This window comes from Apteryx mantelli, chromosome 30 (assembly GCF_036417845.1).
Source record: "Apteryx mantelli isolate bAptMan1 chromosome 30, bAptMan1.hap1, whole genome shotgun sequence".
Classification (NCBI taxonomy): Eukaryota; Metazoa; Chordata; class Aves; order Apterygiformes; family Apterygidae; genus Apteryx; species Apteryx mantelli.
Genome location: NC_090007.1, coordinates 2804287 through 2828653, shown reverse-complemented (window position 1 = coordinate 2828653; position 24367 = coordinate 2804287). Strand labels below are relative to the sequence as shown.

General features: G+C 44.1%; 2 protein-coding genes and 1 long non-coding RNA gene across 4 annotated transcripts in view; 1 reads left to right on the top strand and 2 right to left on the bottom strand.

The window, feature by feature from the left end:
* Positions 1-2413: 2413 nt before the first annotated feature.
* On the bottom strand, positions 2414-5962 carry LOC106495615 (uncharacterized). The gene is made up of 3 exons (XR_010886595.1): positions 5878-5962; positions 2994-3196; positions 2414-2906 (listed from the first exon to the last, which is right to left on the bottom strand). It is a non-coding gene; the product is annotated as an uncharacterized lncRNA (long non-coding RNA).
* Positions 4803-7374, top strand: KLF2 (KLF transcription factor 2). The gene is made up of 3 exons (XM_067312935.1): positions 4803-4952; positions 5132-6038; positions 6461-7374. The coding sequence occupies exons 1-3, from the start codon at positions 4878-4880 to the stop codon at positions 6634-6636; spliced, it is 1158 nt and encodes a 385-aa protein (XP_067169036.1). The 5' UTR covers positions 4803-4877; the 3' UTR covers positions 6637-7374.
* A 5426-nt stretch (positions 7375-12800) lies between these two features.
* EPS15L1 (epidermal growth factor receptor pathway substrate 15 like 1) overlaps positions 12801-24367 on the bottom strand; it is a 46581-nt gene continuing 35014 nt past the window's right edge. For both annotated transcript variants that reach the window (XM_067313078.1, XM_067313079.1), the window contains 2 exons: positions 23045-23250; positions 12801-18325 (listed from right to left, as the gene is read on the bottom strand). In XM_067313078.1, the coding sequence (XP_067169179.1) occupies positions 18179-18325; positions 23045-23250 (353 nt within the window). In that variant the 3' untranslated portion in view covers positions 12801-18178. The remainder of the gene's footprint in view (positions 18326-23044; positions 23251-24367) is intronic.

Sequence of the window (24367 nt, the reverse complement as noted above, 5' to 3'; positions counted from 1 at the left end):
CTTGAAGAATGCTAATATTATGTCAATATTTAGAAAGGGTAAACAGAATGACCCAGATATGCCTGGCAGTGTTTTATAATGCTGGGCAAAATACTGGAAGGACTTGAAAGATGAACAGAATCATAAATAAAGACATTCGACGCAGTTAATGCCAATCAACAATGGCTTTAAACAGTTTTTTAAATGAGACTGCAGTTTACCAAACATCTCTGTAAGGATTTGGCTTGGTGCAGGATGATATTCCCAGGGAGAAACAAGAAGGCTGCAAATCAATATGGTGTGCACATGCACGAATTGGTCCAAACTTGCTGACAGTTCTCAAAATCTAACTTAAATTTTAATCATGCAAGTGTATTAGTGCTTGACCCCCCCTCCCTTTTTTTTTTTTTAAACCATCACTTACCATTCAACACTGTTAACAATGACCTGGAAGAAAACAAAACCTGGTAACTGATAAAGCAGTAGATGGCAAAGATCAAAGAGGCGTTACATAATCAGAAGGACGCAGCATTGTTAAAGAATAATTTTAATTGCTTCGCTACCCAGGCAGAAACAGACAACATGTCTTGCAATACAGACACGCTTAAGGCCGCGTTTCCAAGAACAGAGACTGCAAGCGCCTCTGCTTCTTGGCATGGACCAAAACCGGTTGCTGCCCAGGCCAGCAGGCTGCTGAGAGCAGCAGAATCGCTCTGCTAGGGGATGGCTCTTGCCAGACGCCTCTTTTAGGGGTATTTTTTTCTTAAAGGCGGTGGGGGCAATGCAGCGCGTGCTTCCCAGACCTGCCCTCTCCCCTCCCGGGCCTTTCTGCCACCTTTCAGGCTCCCCGCCATCCCCCACGCCTTCTGCTGCAACTAATGCCATAAATTCGAGTTAGCTGAAAGCCTCAAGCCAGCTCTGAGTGCAGGCTGTATTTACATGGTGGTGGTGGTGGTGCCCTTGACGGGGAAGCAGAGATGCTGTGAAAGAGCTGAGGGAGAGGAGGATTTTGCTGGTCCCCCAGGTGTGAGCTTCCAGGGCAACACCATCATTAAAAGTGCAAAGTGCGGTCCTTGGCTAAAGAGGGACAAGTCGTGTTTAGCCGCAGGATGGTGCTCTTCCACATTTCTGGTGCTCAGACCTCAGGAAAGATTTTGAAAATCTGCACCGTAGTTCAGAGAAGAATCAAAAAAAAAAAAAAAGAAGAAGAAAATATGTCAATACTAAAAACTTAAGGAGCCCCAAGTTTATCAAAGAGAAGATTAAAGTTAACCTTTAAGGCTCTATAAGGGGAACAAACTCCAGTCATGAAAGGACTGGTCAAAAAGACTCCTTCATCAAAGTAATTTCTGATGTGACTTCACTGAGATAAAAAGGCATACAGGATTAAATCAGTCTCAAAAATTAAGAGATGCCTCTCTAAAAGTACCTGTACATTTCACTTTATGTGGTTGTTTACATCATTTTATCAACTTCTTGGAGAACACACTTTAAAAAGTACTAATTCAGATTCTGTAATTTAAAACTAAACTATCAAAAAAGTTGTAAAAGTCAACAGAAGGAGGGCAGAGATACAGGTAGGCAAATCCTACGCCAACGCTCGTCTCATTTAAATATGACTGGTCACAGTATGTTGCTAGCGCTGTGATTTTGAAAGCAGCAATGGGGGTAAGAGGCGTAATTCCCATCTCATTTACACTGCTATTATTACGTTAATTCTAGGTGCAATCAGGATTAAACTTTCTGAGAACACTCCCCTGAGAAAGGCGCTTTTTTTTGTTGTTGTTTGAGTTCAGTGATGACTCAGAGCCCTCTAGCAGCCAGGTGACGTGGGCATGCTCACCAGCCCATCCAGCTGCCTTTCGGCGCCACGGGCGCAGGCCCGTCACACAGAGCCAGCTCTGATTCTTTTATTAGCGTGTGCAGTCTTGACTACAATCCCCGAAAAAGTTTCTTTTGATGTAGAAACAACAACAGAGATCAGCAGCAACACCTAGGAGAAATCAGCTTTGCCATACAAAAATGGTGGAGCTTGTGTTTACTCTGGCTGGAAGACAAATCACACAGCATTCACTACTCCTCTACACTCAGCAGATTTGCAAATACTTTCTAATCTCTTGTTCTTCATGTATATACCCCAGCGGCATCACTGCCAGTCTACACTGCTGTAAATCAGACCAGTGCCAGGTTTTAGATATTTAAAATGAAAGTTGCACGGGGCAAAAAGCTAGAAAACATCAGCACGATGATGGCATGGGCCACGGGGAAGATCATGGCACAGCTGTACTCTGCACAGAACCAGTGACTCACAACACAAATACATTCTCACATTCGGCTCACCAAGTTTAATATACTCACAGTTTTTAGCTTAGCAGCTTTACTTGAAAACAAAAAGAAACTAAAGGCAGTGAATTTATTATTTCATACACTTGGCTTTCATCCTCACTACCCACTAAACATTTCCTTTATGCAAAGAAAAAAACACAACATAGCTTAGAGGACAGAGTGAATGCAAACAAATGTCCTGCCAGTGCCTACTGGAAGACAGCATCTGACCAGAGATTCTCAGCAGAACTTACACTTGCAGTTGTATATCCTAGAAACAAAATATTTTGTTATAGCTGTTGCTGAAACCACAAGAACATAAACTGACACAGACATTCAGGGTGTGTTATCAAGGGAACATTCACATTCATTCTGAATTCATCAGAGTATATTTTCTTGGCTGACTCACAGTGCCATATATACGTATTGTACGCTTACTAACATTTTATTAGAGGAAAAGAGTTTACATTGAAAGATTACACAAGTGTGACATTACATAGCTATGAGTCATACATCTTTGTGTACTTCGTTACCATGCATTCAGTGTATTGATTCTGCTCCAGTCACAGAAGTTTGGCTGCTCCTCCTGGCCATCCTGTGAACTTTTAGAATAAAAAGTATAGAAAGTTATACAAGAGATATTTATTATTTTAAAACATGTGCAGCTATTGAAACGATCATTTGCTCACCCTAGCAACCGTGCTTGCCTGCGATGGCTTCATCCAGCTGCAATCCAGGGTCTCGGGTACTTGTTCAAAATGCTCCTGAGAACCAGAATCCATCAAGGCTCATCACACCTTCCCCTTGTGGGGCACCGAAGGCATAAAAGTGAGAGTTGTTCTCCTACGCTCTTCTGATCCTCTAACTCACTTAGAAATCCTTTTAGAAGTGGCTGCAAAGGAAGTATGGAGGAGGTAAGGGAAAGCACAGCTCTTTCTCTGAACAAGCTCTCAAAGAATCAGTCTGACCTGTGATAATCATCATTTTTTTCTCCTTTAAGAATTGCCACTTTTGCTCTCTCGTTCTTGGATGACTGCCAAGCAGCAGTGACTCTCAAAAACACCAGGCTGGGGCACACTGTCAAAAATGATTGGAGAATAGCGCCTTCAGTCCGGGCATCTAAGCTCGAGGCAAAAGTAAGGGAGGAGAAGAGCCTTCTCTACTGAAAATTCAGCCCAGGACCGTAATTTGGCTAAAGCCAAAGGAGATCACAGAAGCTACTTGCATTATTTTTTTCATAATGTCACAGGGAAATGTTGATTTTGGCAAACTTTATGCAGCGAATGGAAACTCTGCTAGAGACCTGAACTGCCATTAAATGCCAGTCTCCAGTGTTTTCCTCGCAGGGAGATGGCTCAGGAGTGACATCAAATAACCCTCCATCGGTGCTGAGATGGGGCCGTGGGACCTGAGGGCGACCACAGGAGGAGGCCTCCAATCTAGGCTCTACCAGTACATTTATTCGTGTGTAGGGTGCATCTGCCCCGCTTTCCGTGGCTGTCTCACCTCCCTCTTTCGGCTCCGTCCATCCCACCCTCCTCTCTGCCAGCTCAGATGCGGGTTTTCCACTCAATGTCCTCCCCAGCGCGAGGTCCCTCGTGGTGTCTCCAAGGGCAGGGGTTCCTCAGCAGCCCTTCACGTCACGCAAGGTCCCCCAGCGTCCTCTGGCCCCTCATCTCACAGAGGTCCCTCAGCATCCCCAGGGCTTGGGACAAGGGAGCCATCAGCGTCCCCTCATGTCACAGAGACACCAGCAACCTCAGGGGTGCAGGGACCCCTCAGTGTCCCCTCATCACACGGAGGGTCCCTCAGCGTCCCCTCAGGTCATGGAAGTCCCAGTGTCCCACACAGGGGCAGAGACCCCTCAGTGTCCCCTCATCACACGGAGGGTCCCTCAGCATCCCCTCATGTCATGGAGGTCCCTCAGTGTCCTGGGGCGGGTGGGTGTATGGCAGGGACCCCTCAGTGTCCCTTCACGTCATGGAGGGTCCCCTCATGTCATGGAGGTCCCTCAGCGTCCTGGGCAGGTGGGTGCACGGCAGGGACCCCTCAGTGTCCCCTCATCTCATAGAAGGTCCCTCAGTGTCCCCTCACGTCATGGAGGGTCCCCTCATGTGATGGAGGTCCCCGTGTGTCCCATGGGGGGGGGCAGGGACCCCTCAGCGTCCCCTCACGTCACGGAGCTCCCTCAGCGCCCCCGCAGGGCCAGGACCCCCCGGCGGCGGCGGCGCGAGGCGGCGCGAGGCCTCCCCGGGCGCCGCGCTGAGGCGAGGCGAGGCGGCGCGAGGCGGCGAAGGGGCCGCGGCGGCTCGGCTGGGCCCGGCCCGGCCCGGCCCGGTCCGGCCCCGCTCCGCTCCGCTCCGCCCCGCTCGGGCTGGGGGCCGCCGCCGCCGCGTCCTTTTATACCGGGGCTAAATTTAGGCTGCGCCCGAGCCGCTGCCTCCCGCCCGCCCCGTCCGGGACGCGTTTCCTCCGCTCCCTGCAATTGGCTTGAGGGCGCCGGCGCCCGCGTTATAAGCCGCGGAGGGCGGCTCGCCGCGCCGCGCCGTCCGCCTGTCCCGCCCGGCCGCACCATGGCGCTCAGCGACACCATCCTGCCCTCCTTCGCCACCTTCGCCAGCCCCTGCCGCGAGAAAGCGCTCCACGAAGTGAGTCCGGGCCCCCCCAACACGCCCCACGCCCCCCGCGCCGCGCCGCGCTGAGGCCGGCGCCGCTCAGCGCACTGGTGGGCCGGGGGGGGGGGGCGCCGCGCTGCTCCTTCCCGCGCGCACACGCGCAGCCTTTCCCCGAGCGGCTCTAACCTTCCCCGCTTTTCTCTCCTCCCCAGAGGTGGAAGTGCGACCAGGAGGCCAAAGCCCCCGGCGGCGGTGGCGGCGGTGCCTGGGGCGGCCTCTCGCCCCGCAAGGAGGACGAGGATCTCAACACCGTGCTGGATTTTATCCTTTCCATGGGCAGCGACGGCTACGGCCAAGGCGCCGCCGGCGGGGACTATCCCGCCGCCCCTGGGGACGGCGGCGGCTTTTACCAGGGCACCCCGTCGCCGGGATGCTACGGCGCCCTGGAGCAGGGCAGCCCCCCGCCCTACGGCGCCGCCGGCATGGTGCCGGAGATGATGAGGTCCGAGATGGACTCTGGCTTCTGCCCTCCCGGCAGCGTCCACGGGCGCTTCTTCGTGACGCCCAACTTCGGGGGCCCGCAGTTCGTCGAGAACATCAAGCCCGAGCCCGACATGGACAGTTACGGGCCGGTGCTGGGCCTGGTGCCCCAGGCGTGCCCCAAGATCAAGCAGGAGGGCAACGCGACCTGCATGCTGGCCTACGAGCAGCCCCGGGTGGCCAGCTCCCCCCAGATCCCCGGGGCCGAGACGCCGCCGCTGAGCCCCGACGACCTCGTCATGAACGACTGCCACGCGCCGATGATGTGCCCCTCGTCCGTCCCCTTCCCGCCGAGCTACCACCCGCCCGCCGGCTTCCACCACCCGCAGCCCCATCTCCAGTACCAGAGCACCTCCCAGTTCGGCCTCTTTGAGGACAACCTGCCCTTACAGCCCTCCGCGCCCCGCGGCGTGCTCACCCCGCCGTCGTCCCCTCTGGAGCTGCTGGACTCCAAGCCGAAGAGAGGCCGGCGCTCCTGGCCCCGGAAGAGAACGGCCACTCACACGTGCACCTACGCGGGCTGCGGCAAGACCTACACCAAGAGCTCGCACCTGAAGGCCCACCTCCGGACGCACACAGGTAAAGAGGGCCGGGTGCCTCCGGCGGGGCCGGCGCGGGCGCGTGGAATAGCTTCCGAGCCGAACACAGCCTGAGCTTTAACCCTCTAGTGCCTCTAAGCTGCGGGAGCAAACCCGGTTGAGGTATCACAGGTGTTGAGAGCTGTGATGTCCAAGCGTCCTCCTGGGTGTAGAGATGGGTAATGGCTTTTTTAAGGGTGCATAGCTGCTCCCCTTCTTAGGGACTCTCCCCCGCGGGTAGGGGATAGCGAGGGAACGGCAAGCGTGGGCTCGCCGGGCTCCACAGACCCTGCCACGAAAGGGCTCGGGAGTAAACGGAAGGTGCCGTGGCGCTTGGTTCGGAAAGGCTCCTGGCGGCGGCTGCCCGCTCGTGTGCGTGGGAGCGCGGCGCTGAGTCCCGTCCCGCTGTGCTTCCTCCCCCAGGTGAGAAGCCCTACCACTGCAACTGGGAAGGCTGCGGCTGGAAGTTCGCCCGCTCCGACGAGCTCACCCGTCACTATCGCAAGCACACCGGCCACCGGCCCTTCCAGTGCCACCTCTGCGACCGGGCCTTCTCCAGGTCGGACCACCTGGCCTTGCACATGAAGCGGCACATGTAGCCCTCGAGGCTCTCCCCTGCCCACAGCGAACATTATATTTAACTGCTCAGGTGCAGAATGGTTCCGAAGCCTGTAGCTGGTACTACGTAGGGAGGCACCGACGCTCTCGCCGTGGAAGCGGAGGAGGATTTGACACGAGGAGACTTAGCCAGTCAGCTCCTGAAGACAATTTGACGTGACTGTAGCCGTGTACCTGCCCAGCCCGTTGGGGGGAACAGGGGTTATTTATACAGCTTCGGTGAAGGGGAAACTCCGTAAGACTCCATACGGATTGTATAGAAGAAGCTGTAAATACTGATTTTTTTTTTTTATTATTATTTTTTTATTATTTTTTTTCCCCCCCAATTCCGATTGCCCGGTCCTAAGCTTTACAAGACAATGTTTGTATGGAAACTGCCTGAAGTTGACCCTAGAGGAGATAAAATGAATGTTACTGTAGCTACCGATGTTATCCTAGATCTCAGTTGAAGGCATGGCTAAGAGAACACTCCTATTGTTAGACTGTTTGTTTCACAGGTGCAATAATATTCTTGTCTGCCATGATCTACACTAGAAGTACAGGGCTTGATGTCTTGTAAGAAAATAACCTATTTTACTGTCTAATTTTTTTTATATATTGTAAATAGTTTTATACAATGAGAAATATTGTATATGTAAATAGAAGACAAATGGGTATTTTGCCTATTTCTGTTTTTATAAAAACATAATTTTTCAATGTTTGAAAACATTTCATCTTTTTAATAAAATAAGTTTTTAATTGCTGTGATTTTTATTCTCCTTTGAGATCTCCCTGTTACTTTTTCCCTGATGGCTGGACCAACCACCACCTGGTTATGTTTTAAATTATCAACAATTGTAAGAAGACTCTTAAAAATCTGAGCTATGGGTTTTTCTAAAATAGATAACAAAGTATGTAATTCATCCTCGGTGGTAAACAAGCTACAATAGAGTGTTTTATCAAAAAATCAAATAGGAGAGTAGATCACAGTCAAAATATACTTCCTAAAAATGGTTAAGTAAGCAACACTGTAATTTCAGTCTCATTTCTAGTTTATGCTAGACTATTTTAATAGCATCCTTAATGTTTTCCAGATGCAGTTATAGTTTTGCCAGCAGTGTGTGGGTTTTTACTATAAATTTAAACACTGCATTTTTGTAATTACGGAGGCTTATTTTAAGGCATCCTTGTACATAAATTATCCTTGCTCTCAAGAGCTCAGTGCAAAATTCCAATAGAACAGTAGTGGAATTTAAACATAAATTCACAGCACAGTCTAAAATACCTTCATAACTTATTCCTAAAACATAAATTTGCTTAAGAGGTTTGAATCATATCTAGATTTCAGGAGCTAATAAAGATATTTATTATTTTGGAGGAAAATAAAGTTAGCCAGGGATCCTGTTTCTGAAAACTAATTTGAAACAAAGTGGATATTGCAATAGCAGCAAATAACTGCAGCAAGTCAAAGGGAGCCCCCAAAGTTTTTCCACGGCTCTAAGTGAGATCCTAAGTCCAAGCAGTTTATCTGTGCAATTAGTCTGAAACTATAATGAGGATCCTCTGTTTTTACAGCAACAGTTTAACAGCAAGGCGTGCTACTTCTGAAACAAACCCTGTGGTAACTAAACATGCAGACTGAGCTTGGTATTAAAGTATTTTTCTGGAACATCTGGATACTTAGAACTCAACAGTCAGAACTTTTAAACAAGATTGTGACATTCTTCTGACTCCACAAGTTAGACTTCACGAGAATGAAATCAACAGGACTACATTCAAACTAACGACAAATATAGCTATTCTTCTGTGAAAGCAAAGTCTGCAGTTGTTCATGTGGAACAGATGTATTTTGGGCTTCTAATCATTGACATGGAAGAATGAGTTCCACATTTCACTTTTATAGCGCTTTCAAAGTGAAATATAAGGGAGATTTAGCATTTCTTCGTCAAAAACAAAACTCATTTATTTGCTAGAAAAAAAAATTGCACAATATAATTCCAGAAAGTGAGGATGACTTAAAGATGTTCTAAAATTAGCACACTCGTTGTTGCAACAGTTCTAGGTATTTCCTTCTCTTTCCCCATCACCGAAGATTTTCGTATTTCAGCAAGCCCTTTGCTGCGCAGAGCCTGAAGAGCACGAGTTCGAAATTAAGTCGTACGCTTACCTTTGAACCGGCTTCCCCTCGTGCTTTCTGACGATTCGAAAGTGTTTCTGGCTGTGCCCCGGTTTCAGTGCTACGGTGAGACACCATTCCCTCCTGCGTGACGTAATTAAGGGAGACCCGGAGGTGCGACACCGCCTCGCACCGGGTGCCGCCACCCCCGGGTGCACGGTCCCACGCTGGGCACGGGAAGCTCCAGGAACGTACGCTCGGAGCGCCAGGACGTGCTTGCCCCGCTCACCTCGTCCCACGCTGGCCTCTATCAGAGGCAGGGGACCGGCCTTGGTGGACCGTCGGTCCGGCCGCTTCCATATTCTCCCAAATAACCCGGATGAAACCCAGCTTGAGCCAGTGCAGCAGCATGCGAACCTGCACTGCACCTGCAAGCAGAGAGAAATTTTACTGCGTCCACCAAGCCTTGAATCAACCCACATGGCTGCTGTATGGCACCCTGCAATAGCGTGCACCCCTTGTGCATGTGCGCCTGCATGCCCTCTGCCCGGGCACGGCCGAAATTCCCTCTGCCCCGGCAAGCTGGCGAGCTGCAGCGTTCACAGCCTGCAGCCGGCGCTCGCCTTCACTGCAAGGGCTGCAGACGGGGCACGTCTTATCTGCCTGACACCACGTACCCAAACAGCATTCGAATCGCCATGAACGGTGCAGACAGACACCACCGATTATGTGCTGCTCGCTATGTCAAAAGGAGCAGGTTGCGTCTGCCAAGCATTTATACTTGCTGCAACTCAACCGAAAATAGGACAAAGCCATCCTTTTATATCTGCGTGTGCATGTCTATATGCATGCATACATATGTAAAATAAAGGCCTCTGAAAACCGTGTGCGTGGGGAGAGCACAGGGGCACGACACAGTAATAACAAAAGCCCGTGCCCGCTGTCATTTCAACTGGAGGCACGGCACACGCGATAACTTCTGTGTGGTCTTTACAGGAAGCTGCAGGTCCTTGAATCTCTAGATAATGGTGCGGCAGAAAGAGCGAGCTGCTGAGCTCATTCTTCTGCGCTCTATCATGACTAATTGTCAACTTTTGGTTTTTTTCCCCCTTTAATTGCCTTCAATCGGGACAGCCAAAGCTGTGCCGGTGTGATCCCACTAGTCTACCGGGTTTCCCCTTGGCTGGCAGGAAACCTCTAACTCGACAACGTCTTCTAGTACTGGGACAGCAGGGCTGAAGGTTTTAAGTGATTTTGCTCTAATTTATGTGACGATCCCGAATACCTCTTCCCATAAGCGCGCAGCGCCGGGCTGCCCGCGGCGGCCTCCCTCGCAGGCTGCAGGTATCCTGGATTTGTTTGCAGCGTACCCGGAAAAAAAAAAAAAAAACCGTAGTCAAACCCGACAGGAGGAAACGCCGAGTCCGTTGTAAACAAGATTTTCACACATATTCTTATAAGATACCACAGTGATGGGCTCACGGCACTTGCAAGATCGATCGCCAGATTAGATAGAGCAGCTCAGCGCAGAAGCGCAGAAATCCAACCCCGGGCTCCCAGCGAAAGCTGCAGCAAATGCCCGGAGCCGGAGCCCCTTCCCGCGCAGGCACCGGCTGGAGCCAGCTCGGTCCCCGCCGGGTGCACCCAAAATGGCTTTTTTCTCACCCAAAACGGCTCTTCTCTCACCTAAAGCGGTGGCGGGGTGGAAGACCCCTCCGGCTCGACCGCGGGAGCTGTGAAAATTTGTTCCGGCCTCGCAGCTGGCAGCACCTTCCGTTTCGGCGCGCGGGGCCGGGGGGCACGTGCGAGCGCTCGGGTGCGCCGAGCCGCCCGCAAAGGGCCTGGAAACGTTTGCTCCCGCCGCGCGTTGCTCCTCCGTCCACAAGAAGAGCCAAAAAAAGTTTGTCCCTTCGTCAATTATAGGATCGTGCGGCTCTGTGGCTTTCTGTGGTCGAAGCTCTGTGGTTTCCAGAGCTATTTTGCGCACCTATAACACACAGTAGCTGTTAGGCTTTTCTTAAATTTAATTCTCTAAGCCAGAATCCCAAGCACCAGCAATTTCTTTGCTATATTTAAGTAAAACAGCTACAACAAAAGTCATGGAGCCCTCGCTACTGGTAACTAGCGCGTGTGCGTGGAGGGACCAACGAAAGGCAAATCCAACCCGAACCCCCTAGAAATTAAGAGGGAGAAAAAAAAAATAGTTGCCTGCCCTAAGGGCCGGAGCGCGCTCGGTACCGTGGCCAAACCTGGCTTTCCCGAGGTGTCTCGAGGCCCTCGAGGAGCCGCTGCCACAAGGCTCCACGCTCGTCTTGAAGCGCACGGAGGAGACAGGGATTTATCCTAAACTCGTCAGGCAGAAAAGACGTCTGATTTAATCTTTTGAGGTCTATGTTTTCAGCCACAATTATTTGATCTTATAATATTTTATGTAGACACAAAAATGAGTCACAGGCACTGCTTTACGGAAGGGAGATGCTTTAACTTTGCAAAAACCCCCTTTCTAAGCACAAGGAGAGCTGGAGCAACACAGTTTTTATTTACTCCGCAAATATATTTAGCATTTCTTACCTGCTTCTTTACCTGCTTCAAATATAATTCCTTCCGGTAAAGCAGAAGTGCTATTCCATCCTTTGCAGTAAGCATAAATTCAGCAACACAGAAACCGCTCATGAACATACCTGCTGCAGGATTATGATATGGTATAGTATAATTATAGATATGGTATCCCTTTAAATCAGTTTGACTTTGGTTTTTTGCCCTTATAGTTCAGGGCATTCCTGGAGGTCTGAGCTATCATTAAGTCATCAGGAAACATCTGGGCTATCACACTGGACATCCCCTGCGAGCTCAAAGCATTAGGAGAGAAGCTACTGAACCTGGGGCTAAACACAACCAAAACACACACAAAAAAAACCCAAATGCCAGTGACGACTTCTTTTACAGCCCACGCGCGATGACAGCGTAAGTGGTTTTGACGTCACGATTTTATAGCACGCAGCAAAGGGCGTTACGGGAACAGCCAATAGCAAAGGCTCCGGCGCTCGCAAGAGATGCTGCATCAGCGGCAAAATAAAGCTTTAATTGCAGTTGTTAAATTAAAAAGTGCTTATACTCCCTTTTCCAGAAGAGCAGCACCTAGAACCAGACAAGAGGCAGGAAACGTCCAGAGCGACTTGTTCACAGCGACGCACGGCCGGCAGGAGAGCCGGCAATATTCTCCTCCGGAGAAAAAGATGCATCCGCCGTCGGCAGCCGGGGCGAGGAAGCGGGGAAGGTCCCCAGGGCTTCGACTTTCACAGCGCACGGGGGTCACGGGTCGTGTTTAGGGACGGAGCAGTCAACCCGCGCTGCGTTTGCTTTGGAGGTTAACTCGCAGCTCGACGCTCGAGTTTGCGCTTGCGAACGCTCCCTGCCGAGCCGGGTGCCTACAGCAAGGCCACCGCTCTGCACGGGGGCCTGGGGATCGGCCGGGACCGACGCGAGCACCCGGCTCGCGACACGCTCTCACAAAATCCCGGCTGCCAGACGCCAGCGCGCTAGAAATCTTGCTGGAGAGACGTTTCCGGATGGAGCTGCCCCGGCAAGCCGTGGCGACGCGCCACCATATGCCAAAGCCGAGGAAACGGAACAAGCGGAGGGGAGAAGAACGAGTCAAAGCGAGTAAAGCAGGAGAGCACGACAGCGAGGCGTTTCCCCACCAGGCCAAAAGGGTTCGTCCTCGGGCATCTCTCCGGTCCCTCCCCGTGCAAATTGCCCCAATGCCGAGCGCTGCGGCACGCCGCTTCGGGCAGGGAGCGGCGCCGGGTTTTCGGAGCGGGCACTACGGAGCAAACGCGGCCAGGAGGAGGAGGAGGAGGAGGAGGAGGAGGAAGGGGCAGGACGGAAGGGAAAACGGCGCCGACAGGGCACCGGCCAAAAGAAAAGAAAAAGTCTCACCGTAGAGAATAGTAAAGCAGTTGTTCTAAGCGAGAGCCGCAAACTTGACAGCTTGTGAGATCAGGGACAAAAAGGTGAAAGAACGATTGCCGCAGTCTCAGAGCTCCAAAAAGTAACTTTTCATTTATTATATTAAACAATAACATTTCTCTTATTATATTAAACAATAAACACATGAGATGGGTTAAAATCAAAATACCTTTCTTTCAATTTGTTATGATATTTGAAAGATAAATATAACTACAAGAATGTACATATTTGGAGATATTAGTCAAATTCAGGTCAACGTTGCAGTTTCCACTTTACGTTTCCACCTTTTTTAGGTCAGACTAAAGAAAGCCATATTAAAAGGGGCACTAAGAAACGCACTGTACCATTGTAACAGCAGAAGGAGCCACGTTCACTACGAGTTTTCGTTTTAAAGTTAAAATTAAAGGGGAAGGCAGAAGTTGCAAAAATGAAAATCCCGCTTTATAACAAATTAGCCTTTATTTATAAAACTTTCAAGTAAAAAGAGCAGTATATCAACTGAGAAAACAAATGTGTCAATGAATAATAAAGAGTTAACATATTTACTCTAAAAATAAAGTCTCTATGATTCCACCGTACTCCAAGCAAAACTCCTTTCTAAGAACAGGCTTGTTGCGCAGTCTACAGAGGGATGCAGCCGTGGACACACAACACAGAACTCAACTGTTACACTGGCAAAGTTATTCGAACTAGATCGTTATTAGCACAGATCAAATCAGTTTAACCAAATTCATTCTCCGCATTAGGATTAAGCAGAAATGAAATTCCTGAGAGGGAGGAATAAAAGCCGGAAGGCAGAAACGCAGCCCCGGCCCGAGGGAAGGCGACACTATTTGGACCAAAATTCCTTGGGCCTTGGGTCCGAACGCACAAACACCCTCCTCAACGGAGCAACGCGAAAGAAGCCATAGTAACCCCCAAAGGATTATAAGAATCCAAGAAAAGTGCATTATCTTTTAGCGTAAAATGACAAAATAATTTCTACAAAATTTCTGACGACGGATTTCACAGGCGGGAATTAAAAAAAAAGCTACACGCTGTCAGACACAGCCTGCAATTTCCTACGTTACACGAACAAAATACCGTAAGGATCCCCACAGGGCAGAGGCTTCATAAGGAACAGTTTGCCAACACAAAACTGTTTCATACAGCAGTATTATCGAAGCACTACTTTTACGAGCATCTGTTTTTATTGCAGGAGGACTGGTACGCTTTACAACGAGAGCATTTTGAAGATAACTTCAGGAAACCACTTGAGGCAAATGTGCGCACACTGGTCTATAACGGCATACGCAAGTAATCCGATATCTGTGTCCGACATGCAGAGTTTGCATGCATAGGTTCAATGTGCAAAATTGTCGGTCTTTCCGGTTCGAACTGTTGTGCCTCGGCGCTGCGTGCAATTCATGGTTTTCCATGAGTCATTCCAGCGGTGACTGTGCTCTGCACAAAATACACGTGCCGCTATAAAAGTCTACTAAACCCTTTTGTGATTGCTCAATGCACCACAGAGTCTGGTCATTTATCCAAGCAGAAAGTAGAAGCACCTCTATTCTTTCCCCACGGCCAGGAATGCAGCGCATAGGCATTCCTCCCGCTGCAGCAAAAGCTTAGGTGGAAACGGAGGAAAAACAGAGCTGAAACCCAGATGACGATTATACGCAACCTCTGTAACTGGAATGAGGCAAGAAAAACATGTTTTCCACCTCAGTGCGCCTGTTTTGTTTGTGGGTGGGGGGAGGAGGAAGGGGGGGACTAGTTCTTTAAAAATAATTTTTTTAAAAGTGGAAAAAAAAAAAAGAAAAAAAAAGAAAAAAAAAAGAGAACTGAACCTACAAGCAAATGTAAGAGAAAAATCATTGCCACAGCCTAAGAAAAAGAAAAGCTGACATCACGTGAACAACATGTGCGAGAAATAAGAAATTGAGACGACATTTCAAACAGACACTTTAAAAACTCAACACCATGTGAATCATACCCAGCACAGATGATACCTACTTTCTGCCAGGTTTCTCTCTTACCCTTGGCACAACTAGTGAACACAGTTTTTCATGCCAATGAAAAGTATTCTTGAAAAAAAAAATTTATTAGAAGTAGTAATTTCTCCTTTTTTTTTTCTTTCACCAGAACTTTGAAATTATAAGAGCCATGATCTAATTTCCATTTCTGTATAGATTCCATTTCTGTATCCATCTCTGTATAGAGAATACATACATACACACAAACTTTAATATATAGAATATATATGAATATTCTACATATTCATTGTATATACACATTTTATGTACAGTAGAAGTAACTATATACTAGACATAGTATGTGAACATATATAGTATATACACACACTATTATTACATTATACAATACGCTATATATATATATACACATACACACAAATAATATGAATCTTATAATATACACTGTATATGCATTGTGTATACTCACATTTTATATATCTTGCATTGTACATATTTATCTGCCCAAATAGCAACAGGCCTATTTGTGCTTTAAATTTCACTGTTCTGGAGGAAGAATAAGATCAATATCTTGCAATAAAGTCTCGTCTCAGAAGAGCGAGTATAGGTATTATACAAAACACTAAGTTACATGCATAAGGGAAGAATGGTGTCAAACTTCCTTTTTCATGGAAAACCTGTATTAAATACGATGGGGAGAAATCACAGCTGTACTGCAGTGTCTAAAATTTGGAATCAAAAGTGTTTCAGTAAACCTAGGACTGCTAATGCTAATACACTGTGCACAGAGGACATGTTCTGCACTTGTCAATTCGCTTGATCTGCTCTTACTGTCCAAGCAAATGTGGAGAACAAGTCCGTAAGGAAACAGGAAAGTGAGCAATTAGTTCTAACGCCATGTGGAATGCTAAATTAATTCACATTTCTGGCTGCCCGCTGAACATCTTGAAAACGCCAACTCATTGCCTCAGAAGCCTTATAAATTACACTATTTCAGAGAACTGACAAGCAGAAGTCTTGTCATGGTGCCTACCCAGGAAAAATGAATCAAGCTGCTTTTATCCACTTGTCCCGCTGGAGTGGCATCGTCCAAGCAGTAGTCCGAAAGTGGCTTTCCTTCATAAAACGGCACTACATATGAACGGTGTTTTATTATAGCAGAGGAGACGCCACAAAGACTCAGGCCCAGATGAAAATGAAAAGGAGAATCTTACACAATTTTGAAAATTGCTCTTTCATAGCAAAAGGTTTATCTCATGTTAGCTATAGATAGGCCAAATTTGTTTTCAGACACCTGGAGTCCAGTAGACCAACAGAAAAGAGAATTTGTTGACATTTTGAACTCAGGTTTGATCATTTAATCTAACAGATTTTAGAGGAAAATTACTAGAATGGGAAGGGACATCAAGTCAAGTTCTGCACAGTTAGAAATATCTCCTAGTGCATTCGCAAGAGGTCATTAAAATATGGTACTGGAGATCATCATATGGTTCTTTTCACACCAGAATGCATATTCTCCTCTTCTGAGGCAAATTAAAGATTCACAGTATTTGTAGTACCGTTACCACAGGAGATACACAGCAACTGCAGAACTGTGACTCCTGGAAATGTATATTGAGATATGGATTTTCAGTTTTGTCAAATGCATTGCCACATAGGTAAATGGATGGACGCGTGTATCTGTGTGTGCACACCTACACACAGACACACACTCACTGATACACCTACTCGGAAAAGCTGCAGACAAGAAACGTTATGTTTTAGCTGCATTTCAGAATTGAAAACTACTAATTAGATTAAAATAATCTAATCTGATCCTTGCCTCTGCGTAAGGAAAGCCTCTAGAATAAGGCAATTGGAACAGGATGGAGACAGACTGTTTTCATTCAATAAACAGGCACTATCACTGTATCATGAAAAATAAAAATAAGGAAGCAAGGGCGTAAGAAATGTAAATGCATTAAAGATGATGAAGGAATACCTCATTTTCCAAAAAATAGAGAAAATGTTACAAGATGAGGGCTGCATCAGTAAAAACACAGAACGTTAAGTACCCAGTTTGTATTCCTACAGAACCAAGGATAGGCAAGCAGACATACAAGGAGGACATTTTGAAAATTTAGTGCTAGGTGTCTACTCTATTTAGACATAAAAGTCCAAGGCAAAGACAACTGAAGTGTTAGAATTCCTGTAGTTACCAAGAAAGGCATTTTAAGTAAGTGATTTAGTAGATAATTCACAAACTTACCATAAAGACTTATTTTAGATATGACATGTAAAATGTATTCTGTATTATCTTTACCAAGGGAATATACTGAGTTCTACAGGTGTATCTAAAATCTGTTCCTGTTTGGACTTAGTACTGCAACCTGCCTTTTAAAGCCAATCCAGCCTACCAATACTTCTATAACTTATGCATGAACATGTATTTGGCAAATAAAATCTGTTTCAACTTGGCCATATTTCAGCTAAACTATTTTTGATCTGTATCCCCATAATATAAGACCAGTGGAATTAAAGAAACAGAGGTAGAGACCGTCTCACACGGTCAGTTGGATAATACAAATAATATGATCTATTTTCCGGTGCTTGGAGTAAAAGAGGGTAAAATAAGTTGCAGGGAAGAGCACAGCTCCAACTTAGTAAGTTTTCAGTTGTTTGATCTTACATTAAAGACCTCAAACTTTTATCACAGTCCTGTAATCATATTTGCTTTTGAGATAAAGCATGATTTTACCTAATGATTTAATTGCCAAAGTCATCATTTGTCCAATTTACTACAACCGGATTAACTCCCTCTTTTACAACATCACATATAATTATTAAAACTCAATGCAAATAAATGTTTAAATAAGAAGAACTACTCATTCGTACAGGCTTCAAATTCAAAGTATTTTATAGAGTTCTCTGTGTTTGTATTTAGCATATATAAATTGTCAGATTCTTTCTTAAGAGCTGCATCTCCTTGATAAAAAGGGAACATCTAATAATGAATTTGTGCTGAAGACTTTGACAGAGATGGATTTGTACTCATTAGCCTACCATGAATAATTCAATTAATAATAAGTGAAAGCTAATTCTATAAATATTATCTTTTTATGACATTTTCTTTTAATTGCATACTGCAGCCTCAAAAAACAATGTAATTCGGGTAATAAAAAGCCAGATTCACAAGTTGCAGTTTACTATATGCAACATTGTCTTCAAGATAAAGAAACTTTGCTTTCAATGTCTTAGGATCATGTTAAATTTCTTACAAGCAGTAAATTTTACCTAGAACATATAATACATCTTATACAGTGTTTCCTGTATATTATGCACTTGAAAAGCCACACAGAGCCCAGCTTGATATAACCAGCCAGTCTTGCTTAGAGTTGAAGGTGACTAGAATTATTTTCACAACATAAACCAAGAATTTAGTACTTTTATAAAAGCCACGTTTAAAGGTTTCACTTGGACAGGGTAGAGCCAAAGAACCTCTGCTTAAGAGCTTGGCATATCAGCCTTACTGAGTGCGATAGCCAACTCAAGGTCTTCTTGTTCTTGTCTCCGCAATCGAGCTAGTCTTTCTTGCTCTGTTTTTTCACTCTCACGCTTTGCCCATGCCAGCTGCTGTTCTTCATTTCCAAACTAAAAAATGAAAATGGAAAATGGGTTAATAAATAAATTTACCAAAAAAGGCAGAAAAATTATATGAAAAATACAAGAAATAAAACACATTAAATATACAAATCAAGTACACCAAGCTGTATGAGGCTAGTTCTTCTGGAATCAAATAAAAATTTGCTCACTGTTTTCCTCACTTCATCCTTGCACTTATTTCCTTAATTCTGTCTTCCTCCCACCAAAGAACAAAAAACCGCTGGTTGCACGCCCCTGCCTCCATGTCTCAGCAGTCTACGAAAACAGCCGGAGGACTGGAGCCAAACAAAAACTCCACAAACACAAAAAAAGCCTGTCGGTGGTTTGGGACCATAGCAACCTACATCCACTCATCAGAATGCTAAATTTGTTAGCTTTTAGCTGGTAAAACCAACATTTATTTACTCTTGTGCAACTGCACTGCAAAGAGTTTTATTGTGATATTTCCTGTTAATGGTGAGGGGTTTTACTAATGAGTCTGGAGACAGACGTTTTGTGGGAAATTTCACCACCCAGTCAAAAGTAAAAAAATAAAAATAAAATAATAATAAAAAAATAAAAGTCTTTCTGTAATTATCCATAAAATAAATGCAGAGTTTTTCCAGTAAGAAATAATGTAAGAGAATCCAATTCACTTCAGCAAAAAACACTAAGGAGACATAACACATTTTAACATTCAGCTTATAAGTCTGTTTGAGCTTTCTAAAACACATTTAAGTATACGGCAGCAATCAGCAAAACTATTCCAAAATTATATTCCAATATTTAGTACTGAAGTATGCAAAAGTTTGCTTTCTTGAGGTTTTTGCATAAAATGTTATAAAAGTATTTTATATAAATAATACTAATTTAAATCTAAAATAAAATCCGGTACTGTCTAATTTTAGCATTTGGTGAAGAGGATGATGTTAACAGGAGCGCTTGCAGAGCAAATGTTTGCTTTATATCCCACTTCTAAAATTTGCTTTGTACAACCTTCTTTTTTTGAATGTCAAGGAAAAGGTATTATTTGGGTTTTTTGGAAAACACATGGAATTTAAAGTTTTAAATTTCAGCTGAATACATTCTGCAAATACTGGTCTCTGGTCTACAATACAGTAACTTCGAACATAGGAAAAAATGCCACTCTACTAGCTGACATGGCTATACCTTCCCAGACAAGCTTGAAATATTGTACTGAATATTAAATGCAACTTTAAATAATAGACCTATGCCTGGCTGGATATGTATTATAGAAAGACCCCCACTCCTGCCTTTTCCGCTCTGCGCTGTATCTATAATTCATATTTTCAAATAAATGCATCTATTTGTATTTCTTTAAACCCAAGGCCAACTTTCATTCACTGTAGTTAAATTAAGTTTTATCTGTACTTTTCCGGATGCTCACAATTCCTCATTTTATTTCTGCTAATATCTGAAAAAGAAAGAGGATATGATGCAAAAAGAGGACTACTTTTAAAATTACTTTTCTCCAAACAATACCCCTGCTGTCATTGCCATAAAAATCTAGATGAGGACCTTTGCATTCAGTGTTGTTGAAATACAATAAAGGTACCACACATTATATGAAATTTTACTTTTAAAATGAAGAAATCCTATTGTCATTATTCCTTTAAATAATTTCAGTGAACAGCTGACAGGTAAGATTTAAAAGCTCACTAAGGTTTTGAATACATGATTTTTTCAAGACACAGTGAAGGCAGACTCAAATGGAAGTAGGACTTTTCCACTTATTCCAAGAATTCAAAAGGAAGATCCTGTAGCTGTGATGGAGAATAACAGTTACTATTTTCATAAATATAATAAGCTTTGGAGTGTTTTTTTTTTTTTTAAAACGTTGAGAAAACGTATTTACTTATATGACTTACATCTTAGGGTAAGTCTTCCAAAGCTTAGGGGAATCCAACTTAAGATTTGTTTACGATATACAAGTTATATTTTTGTGGTTAAAAGGGCTGAGAAGAAAAAAGAAAAAGAGGGGGAAAAAAAAAGAGAGAAGCGATTCATAGAAAACCAATCTGGATGTGCCTTATTACAAAGGCTTAGCATAAAGCAAAATTTTCAGGAGCATTACTCTGACCATCAAATAGCGAAATATAGAACAATTCATTGTGGCCCCTGATTCTTGTGCAGTTTACCTATAAAAAGGTCACATAACTGAAATACGAGTCATTTAAAAGAACAACAATTTTTTTGCATATGTCCGGTTTTCAAGAAGTCTATAAATTTATATCACATATCTGCCATTTCATAAACACTCTCATATATATATATTTTTTTTTTTTGTCCAAAAGTACAGTTAGACACAAGGCATAAGTGAGAAAAATAGCAGAATCTGCAGAGGAAATAATCAAATACACAGAAAACTACCCTGACTTGTATTTACTAAACTACCAGCTTATATGAAAAGAAAAATTTTAGTTTTAAATGCTCTGTTTCTTGGAAATTAAAATGCTTTTTGTGGACTGAAAAATTACTTTTCTTGTTGTCCTGTAAACTTAAGATAGAACCTAGAAATACCTGAAACATGAGCCAGCAAAACAGTCTGCTTTGTTCCAAAGGGTCATATTTTACGCCAGTGCAAAAGTTAAGAATGCAACAAGCATATACCTAAGAAATTCTGGGTGTGTGAACTGGTCAGCATTTCAAAAAAAACAAATATTACAGAATGCTACTAAAAATTAATGAAGCCCTCATGTTATTTCTTTGCAAGGGTAAAGAATTCCAAATAAAAACCATATTATTCAATTAGTCAAATGCATATGATTCTATGATTCTATTCTCAGATTCCACAGACAAAAACTGCGTGTCAAAAAACCTTCTGTTCGCAAAATTTATTATGAAGGCAGTTACCCGAACAACAGGTAAAGACAATATAATATTGTCAGGTAAAGACATAATAATCTTCCTGATTACAAGTTAACTAGTGCACTTAAGACTTCATGCAGGAGAATTAGCCATCATCAAGTGTGGTAACATAATCGTGTTATTTGCAAGCAAAAAATAAATACTGAAAAGAACAGGGAAACAAAGTCTCTCTCTTTTCAATCAACTTCAGTTAACACTTTTTTTTTCTTGGAACAGTATAAAGCAATTCACAAAAACAATTTTAAAAATTAATTTTATTGGATGAAGTGCCACCTAATAGTAATTAAACAAACTATAAGTGGCTACTACTCGGATCTCATTTTCCCTACTTTTTCTTATCTTCTAAAGTTAACCTTATCTCCTGGAACTTGATGGCATGAAGAATTAAACATTAGGGCACCCATAGGGCTGGGGGAGGGAGATTTTGGTTAATCATTTGAAACCATCACTCAGTGCAAGTCACACTCAACTTAAGAAATGTAGTCTGTAAATAAGATAACAATAGCTGGGTAACAGTCATTCCATTCCATTATTTTGCTTTCATTCAAAGAAGAAATTAGGTGTTGTTCAAGAAATTTCAGATAAAGCAAGTTTTGCGTCTTATTTTTATTAAGAATGTCACCATTTTGTATACATTCACAGAATTTAACTGTGCACTAAATTCAACAGGCTAGTACTAACTGTGGTAAAGCATACATAGTATCTTGAACTTGATCATAGATAAATTAAAGAACTGAGGCCAGCTAAAAGTATGCACAGATGACCTCAACTAACAATATCAAATAGGAAAATGATACACATTTACTATTAACTAATAATCGGAGGGGGAGAAAACATTAAAAAATATGCAACCTGAAAGATTCAGCTTTAAGATCTCCACTTGCTGAACACTGAATTGTGCCCATCAGACTTAAAGGAACAGATTAAGTTGGCAATTTTACTGTATGGCAATGTGACAGAACAAAAACACATGAAAGGAGGAAGAAGCCTGAGGCTATGGATGGAACAGATTTCTACCTATTCATGGAAGTAATAAGAACCACACTACTACTACATTTACAACGATTTCCAATTCAATAATGTACCTGCCAACGCTAAAAACAAAGCCAGACTTTCAGAAATCCTGATATTTTTTCAGGAAAGGGCACTCGGCTTTGCTTTCCAACCTTCTGACACCGTCTTTTGGAGTGCAATGCGGGTGCTTCTATTTTGGTTCTACAAAACAATTTTGTATGCTTTGTCTAACAAGGGCTTCTCTACATTATCGGTAATTGGAACAGAATTCAACAGCTAAATATTCAGTCTCTGTCTGGTATATGTATCCTTACGATCACATTCCATTGTATACAGACAACATTGCGACAGGATTGTCAGAACTTTTTTTTCCACAAACAATTACAAATACTTTACGGAATCTTTCTCGTTAAGGATTTACTTCTCAGGATATGGTGAAATTGCTATATAAATGTCTTCAACAATTATTTCTGAAGAATCTTTACATCATTGGCTCCCCCAAATCAGTTACAAAATAGCCTCCATGCAACAAAAACAATACACAGATTCTGCTACAAAGAATTTGTGAGTAAAGGCACACTGCACTAAAATAATTTAAAAGCAAGTAAACCCTTTAAAATTTAGTATGAAACTCAAAACTTCTTTTTTATTGAAATAATGCCTTTTTTATTACAGAAATATTAATACAAAAACAACAAGGACAGCATGAAGGTACTAAGAGACAGAAGCCAGTGAACAGTAGGTTTGCAGTTAAAACAAAAACCCAATAGATTGCTGCAAGCAGAGCAGAAAGTGGTTTGCTCAGAGACAATGAACTTAACTTACAGAGCTGAAGTCTGCAAACCCCAAGGAAGAGTCTTTAGAAGTTTTACTTGAAGAGGAGGGAGCAAATGGATCTTTTCCACTAAATGGGTCCCCAAACCCCTTTTTACTTTGAAACGGGTCACTGCTGTCAGCCCCAAATGGCTGGAATGGATCATGGGGCTTGGGAAAATCTGAAGACCCAAGGTGGCTTACAGGAGTACTTTTACCTGGAAAGTTTAGGAGAAAAACAAAAGGAGAAAAAGAGAAGTTACTTACCATGGACAATGCAAACCCCTTAAATAGGAAACTGGGCTGATGCATTTTCGCATCATCCATTCTTTCTGGGGGAGTTTAAAATTTAACCAAATACAATAGCACTCATCACTCAATGCAAATCATCTCAAACAGATGTTTTCTCTATATGGATTTATTATGTTATTTATACATATCACAGTAATAATACCATCAAGATTTTGTAGGATAAACCCCAATATAATGACATTTGATTGGAAAAATTTGACAGGTATGATTTTATTTCATTTTCCTGGATTAAAGACATTTAAGTTTGGGATTGTATAAAATTGAAAATACTGAGACACGTATATCACTGAAGATAAGTAATTAACGTTAAACAGAATTGAGTAGTAACTTATCTGTGTGTATAGTATGCATGCATTCTCTTTTTTTCTGGGACTAGATTGTCCTTCTGCCACTACACTACATATGTACAATGGAAAAGAGATTGATGAAGAAACCGCTTTGTTTTGGGGGCTTGTTGGGCAACCCGCTTTTGTAGGTGACTGCTTATTCTTATACTCCACCTCAGTACAACTCCACAACGGAGCTGAAAATGCAAACACTTCAGAGCGTGCATTTGGCCTGGGATCTTTTAAGGAGGCGTTTTCTGTCAATGGTAGGTGCTCCTGAACATTATAAGCTGCACACATTAAACAGCATTCGCGCAAATCTGGAAATCCTCATTTGTCAAAAGAGGAGAGGTAAAGGTCAGCAGCGTTTACACTACATAAATAACCTAACCAACAGCCTGCCCGCACTTACCGTTCAGCCTCAGCCCTGCCTCTCCTACCCCAGAGGCCAGGCAGAAGTCCGTGTCCCCCGCGCGCCGCTTCCCGGACACGCAGCCCCTCGCCACCGGCGGGCTCAGCCCAGCGCCTGGCTGGAGGCCGCAGGGCTGCCGCGGCCCTCGGCTTCAGGCAGGCACGGGTTTGCAGAGGAGCCCAAGGAACCGTGCAATCTCCTATCTCATCAGCGCTCACATCAGCCCTGCTCTTCATTGAGAGGGCACGTGGGAGATTTAATGCTTGCCGAATAAGCCAGTTACAA

What these genes read in the sequence shown, in the direction of transcription:
- KLF2 (XM_067312935.1), top strand. Translation starts at nt 4,878, where the DNA reads ATGGCGCTCAGCGACACCATCCTGCCCTCCTTCGCCACCTTCGCCAGC. An exon ending in GCGAGAAAGCGCTCCACGAA is followed by an intron (nt 4,953 to 5,131) that starts GTGAGTCCGGGC and finishes TCTCCTCCCCAG; the next exon opens with AGGTGGAAGTGCGACCAGGA. An exon ending in CCACCTCCGGACGCACACAG is followed by an intron (nt 6,039 to 6,460) that starts GTAAAGAGGGCC and finishes TTCCTCCCCCAG; the next exon opens with GTGAGAAGCCCTACCACTGC.